This window comes from Pygocentrus nattereri, chromosome 23 (assembly GCF_015220715.1).
Source record: "Pygocentrus nattereri isolate fPygNat1 chromosome 23, fPygNat1.pri, whole genome shotgun sequence".
Taxonomy (NCBI): Eukaryota; Metazoa; Chordata; class Actinopteri; order Characiformes; family Serrasalmidae; genus Pygocentrus; species Pygocentrus nattereri.
Genome location: NC_051233.1, coordinates 34,156,068 through 34,161,702, shown reverse-complemented (window position 1 = coordinate 34,161,702; position 5,635 = coordinate 34,156,068). Strand labels below are relative to the sequence as shown.

General features: G+C 45.3%; 1 protein-coding gene across 2 annotated transcripts; it reads left to right on the top strand.

The window, feature by feature from the left end:
• Nucleotides 1-4,534: 4,534 nt before the first annotated feature.
• Nucleotides 4,535-5,635, top strand: gja2 (gap junction protein, alpha 2). 2 transcript variants are annotated; one of them, XM_037533415.1, is made up of 2 exons: nucleotides 4,535-5,466; nucleotides 5,524-5,635. In XM_037533415.1, the coding sequence occupies exons 1-2, from the start codon at nucleotides 4,535-4,537 to the stop codon at nucleotides 5,633-5,635; spliced, it is 1,044 nt and encodes a 347-aa protein (XP_037389312.1). The 2 variants fall into 2 exon arrangements, with proteins under 2 accessions (XP_037389312.1, XP_017543203.1); XM_017687714.1 differs by having other exon boundaries at nucleotides 4,535-5,635.

The following is a 5,635-nucleotide window of genomic DNA, read 5'->3' as shown; positions in this document are numbered from 1 at the left end:
ACTCCTCTATAGATCAGTCATTACAGTAACTCCTCTATAGATCAGTCTTTACAGTAACTCCTCTATAGATAAGTCTTTACAGTAACTCCTCTACAGATCAGTCTTTACAGCAACTCCTCTATAGATCAGTCTTTACAGTAACTCCTCTATAGATCAATCTTTACAGTAATTCCTCTATAGATCAGTCATCACAGTAACTCCTCTATAGATCAGTCTTTACAGTAACTCCTCTACAGATCAGTCTTTACAGTAACTCCTCTACAGATCAGTCTTTACAGTAACTCCTCTATAGATCATAGATTAGACTGATCTATAGAGGAGTTAGTGTGATGACGAATCTATAGAGTTACTGTAATTATAAACACTGAATTCAGGTTCCGTATCATATAACCACATGACCCTGACGTGACTGGTGACAAAACTAGTATCTTACTGTGTGTGCTTGTGTGTGTGTGTGTGTGTGTGTGTGTGTGCGCGTGTGCGCGCGTGTGTGCGCGTGTGCTTACGGGTTGTCTGAGTATTTCCACCTGTTTAAGGTCACACACAGGCATGAGGGGCTGTCAATCAAACATTCCACAGTACATCCAAATATACATGCAAACAACATAAATAAACAATAAATAAATACAGCTAAACAATCGCACCAGAAACATCAGCACAACTAAACACACTATAACGTCAGTCTGACTGCGTCTCTGCATCTGAGATCTGATCTGTACGCTGCAATGACTGACCGTCACTTTCAAACTGAAACTTTATCCGTATGTTTCACACTGATGCTGACCTTTCACCCCTGACCCATCAAATTTCTCCTTCTGTCCATCTCTCAGTTTAGACGGTCTCTACATGTTCAGCACTGACATCTGAAGAGTGGACACTTCACACTGCTACACTCTACACGCTCATTACCGAAACACCGTTACTGTCTGTGTATTCAGCTTCAACGCTGCTACACTCTACATGCTCATTACCGAAACACCGTTACTGTCTGTGTATTCAGCTTCAACACTGCTACACTCTACACGCTCATTACCGAAACACCGTTACTGTCTGTGTATTCAGCTTCAACACTGTTACACTCTACACGCTCATTACCAAAACACCGTTACTGTCTGTGTATTCAGCTTCAACGCTGTTACACTCTACACGTTCATTACCGAAACACCGTTACTGTCTGTGTATTCAGCTTCAACGCTGTTACACTCTACACGCTCATTACCAAAACACAGTTACTGTCTGTGTATTCAGCTTCAACGCTGTTACACTCTACACGCTCATTACCAAAACACCGTTACTGTCTGTGTATTCAGCTTCAACGCTGTTACACTCTACACGCTCATTACCGAAACACCGTTACTGTCTGTGTATTCAGCTTCAACACTGTTACACTCTACACGCTCATTACCGAAACACCGTTACTGTCTGTGTATTCAGCTTCAACGCTGCTACACTCTACACGCTCATTACCGAAACACCGTTACTGTCTGTGTATTCAGCTTCAACGCTGCTACACTCTACATGCTCATTACCGAAACACCGTTACTGTCTGTGTATTCAGCTTCAACGCTGCTACACTCTACACGCTCATTACCGAAACACCGTTACTGTCTGTGTATTCAGCTTCAACGCTGCTACACTCTACATGCTCATTACCGAAACACCATTACTGTCTGTGTATTCAGCTTCAACGCTGCTACACTCTACACGCTCATTACCGAAACACCGTTACTGTCTGTGTATTCAGCTTCAACGCTGCTACACTCTACACGCTCATTACCGAAACACCGTTACTGTCTGTGTATTCAGCTTCAACACTGTTACACTCTACACGCTCATTACCGAAACACCGTTACTGTCTGTGTATTCAGCTTCAACACTGCTACACTCTACACGCTCATTACTGAAACACCGTTACTGTCTGTGTATTCAGCTTCAACGCTGTTACACTCTACACGCTCATTACCGAAACACCGTTACTGTCTGTGTATTCAGCTTCAACGCTGTTACACTCTACACGCTCATTACCGAAACACCGTTACTGTCTGTGTATTCAGCTTCAATGCTGTTACACTCTACACGTTCATTACCGAAACACCGTTACTGTCTGTGTATTCAGCTTCAATGCTGCTACACTCTACACGCTCATTACCGAAACACCGTTACTGTCTGTGTATTCAGCTTCAACGCTGCTACACTCTACACGCTCATTACCGAAACACCGTTACTGTCTGTGTATTCAGCTTCAACGCTGCTACACTCTACATGCTCATTACCGAAACACCGTTACTGTCTGTGTATTCAGCTTCAACGCTGCTACACTCTACATGCTCATTACCGAAACACCGTTACTGTCTGTGTATTCAGCTTCAACACTGCTACACTATACATGCTCATTACCGAAACACCGTTACTGTCTGTGTATTCAGCTTCAACACTGTTACACTCTACACACTCATTACCGAAACACCGTTACTGTCTGTGTATTCAGCTTCAACACTGCTACACTCTACACGCTCATTACCGAAACACCGTTACTGTCTGTGTATTCAGCTTCAACGCTGCTACACTCTACATGCTCATTACAGAAACACCGTTACTGTCTGTGTATTCAGCTTCAACACTGCTACACTCTACATGCTCATTACCGAAACACCGCTACTGTCTGTGTATTCAGCTTAAAACACTGCTACACGCTCATTACCGAAACACCGTTACTGTCTGTGTATTCAGCTTCAACGCTGCTACACTCTACACGCTCATTACCGAAACACCGTTACTGTCTGTGTATTCAGCTTCAACACTGTTACACTCTACACGCTCATTACCGAAACACCATTACTGTCTGTGTATTCAGCTTCAACACTGCTACACTCTACACGCTCATTACTGAATCACCGTTACTGTCTGTGTATTCAGCTTCAACACTGTTACACTCTACACGCTCATTACCGAAACACCATTACTGTCTGTGTATTCAGCTTCAACACTGCTACACTCTACACGCTCATTACTGAATCACCATTACTGTCTGTGTATTCAGCTTCAACACTGCTACACTCTACACGCTCATTACAGAAACACCGTTACTGTCTGTGTATTCAGCTTCAACACTGCTACACTCTACATGCTCATTACCGAAACACTGTTACTGTCTGTGTATTCAGCTTCAACACTGCTACACGCTCATTACCGAAACACCGTTACTGTCTGTGTATTCAGCTTCAACGCTGCTACACTCTACATGCTCATTACTGAAACACCGTTACTGTCTGTGTATTCAGCTTCAACACTGTTACACTCTACACACTCATTACTGAAACACCATTACTGTCTGTGTATTCAGCTTCAACGCTGCTACACTCTACACGCTCATTACTGAAACACCGTTACTGTCTGTGTATTCAGCTTCAACACTGTTACACTCTACACGCTCATTACCAAAACACAGTTACTGTCTGTGTATTCAGCTTCAACACTGCTACACTCTACACGCTCATTACCGAAACACCGTTACTGTCTGTGTATTCAGCTTCAACACTGCTACACTCTACACGCTCATTACCGAAACACCATTACTGTCTGTGTATTCAGCTTCAACACTGCTACACTCTACACGCTCATTACCAAAACACCGTTACTGTCTGTGTATTCAGCTTCAACACTGTTACACTCTACACGCTCATTACAGAAACACCGTTACTGTCTGTGTATTCAGCTTCAACACTGTTACACTCTACACGCTCATTACCGAAACACCGTTACTGTCTGTGTATTCAGCTTCAACACTGCTACACTCTACACGCTCATTACCGAAACACCGTTACTGTCTGTGTATTCAGCTTCAACACTGCTACACTCTACACGCTCATTACCGAAACACCGTTACTGTCTGTGTATTCAGCTTCAACACTGCTACACTCTACACGCTCATTACAGAAACACCGTTACTGTCTGTGTATTCAGCTTCAACGCTGCTACACTCTACACGCTCATTACTGAAACACCATTACTGTCTGTGTATTCAGCTTCAACGCTGCTACACTCTACACGCTCATTACCGAAACACCGTTACTGTCTGTGTATTCAGCTTCAACACTGCTACACTCTACATGCTCATTACAGAAACACCGTTACTGTCTGTGTATTCAGCTTCAACACTGCTACACTCTACACGCTCATTACTGAAACATCGTTACTGTCTGTGTATTCAGCTTCAACACTGTTACACTCTACACGCTCATTACCGAAACGCATGTGTATTACTGAAATCACTACATTTTAAGGTCATTACCACCACTGTTACTGTCTATTGTCATTCATTACTAAAACCGCTACAGTTCACACATTCATTGATGACCCTGTTATTCTCTACATGTTCATGTAGTTTCCATGTCATTACTTAAACTTTCTACATGTTTATAACCTGATAAGTCTTTTCAGTACGAGAAGTTTTAACTCTCTTTCTCAATCTTTCTCAGGTTCTCTCCCTGTAACGTTGCTCTCTCTCTGTCTGTGTGGTCAGTAGTGTGTGGAGATGGGGGACTGGAGTTCTCTGGGTAAGCTGCTGGAGAAGGCTCAGGAGCACTCCACGGTTGTTGGAAAAGTCTGGCTGACTGTTCTCTTCATCTTCCGTATTCTGGTTCTCGGGGCGGCGGCTGAGAAAGTTTGGGGCGATGAACAGTCGGGCTTTACCTGCGATACGAAACAGCCCGGTTGTCAGAATGTCTGCTATGACAAAACCTTCCCCATCTCCCACATCCGCTTCTGGGTGATGCAGATCATCTTTGTCTCCTTGCCGACGCTCATCTACCTGGGCCACATCCTGCACCTGGTGAGGATGGAGGAGAAGCAGAAGCAGAAGAGGGAGCGGGAAAATTCTGAATTTTCAGAGAAACAGGTGCTAATTCAGGCCGGAAAAGCCAAGAAGCCTCCGGTACTGGATGAAAAGGGGAGGATCCATCTGCAGGGGGCGCTGCTGCGCACCTACGTGCTGAACGTCATCTTTAAGACTTTGATGGAGGTGGGCTTCCTGGTGGCACAGTACTTCCTGTATGGATTCCAGCTGAAGCCCATGTACACATGCAGCAGCTGGCCGTGTCCGAACACAGTCAACTGCTACATTTCTCGCCCGACCGAGAAAACCATCTTCATTCTGTTCATGCTGGCTGTGGCCTGCGTGTCGCTGCTGCTGAACCTGGTGGAGATGTACTACCTGGGCTTCACCAAGTGCAGGCAGGGGCTCCGATATCGATGTTCCCATGCCCGAAAACACACCGAACTCCCCAGTGACAACACTGTGGTACCCTTTGTGGCCAGTTTCCCCTACTTCCCCTCTCACCCGCCCGAGCACCAGTACAAGATCCAGGACATCGATGCCACATTCCCCGCCTACAAGCAGAACCGGCAGAACCTTGCTGTGGAGCGTGGCGGAGGCAGGCCTGTTACCACAGATACCATGGAAACCAAGCCGGACACAACGGCCATGGAGACCAAACCTGACGCTGTCGTCACAGAACCCACAAGAGTGAAGAAGACCTCAAGTTCCGCCCCAGGATCCCCCTACAACCAGCGCCGGCCTAGCTACGCCAGTCGCTATAGCAACAACAAGACCAGGCTAGATGACCTGAAGATATGA

Excerpts from the sequence above, each read along its gene's own strand:
- gja2 (XM_017687714.1), top strand. The coding sequence starts at position 4,535 with ATGGGGGACTGGAGTTCTCTGGGTAAGCTGCTGGAGAAGGCTCAGGAG.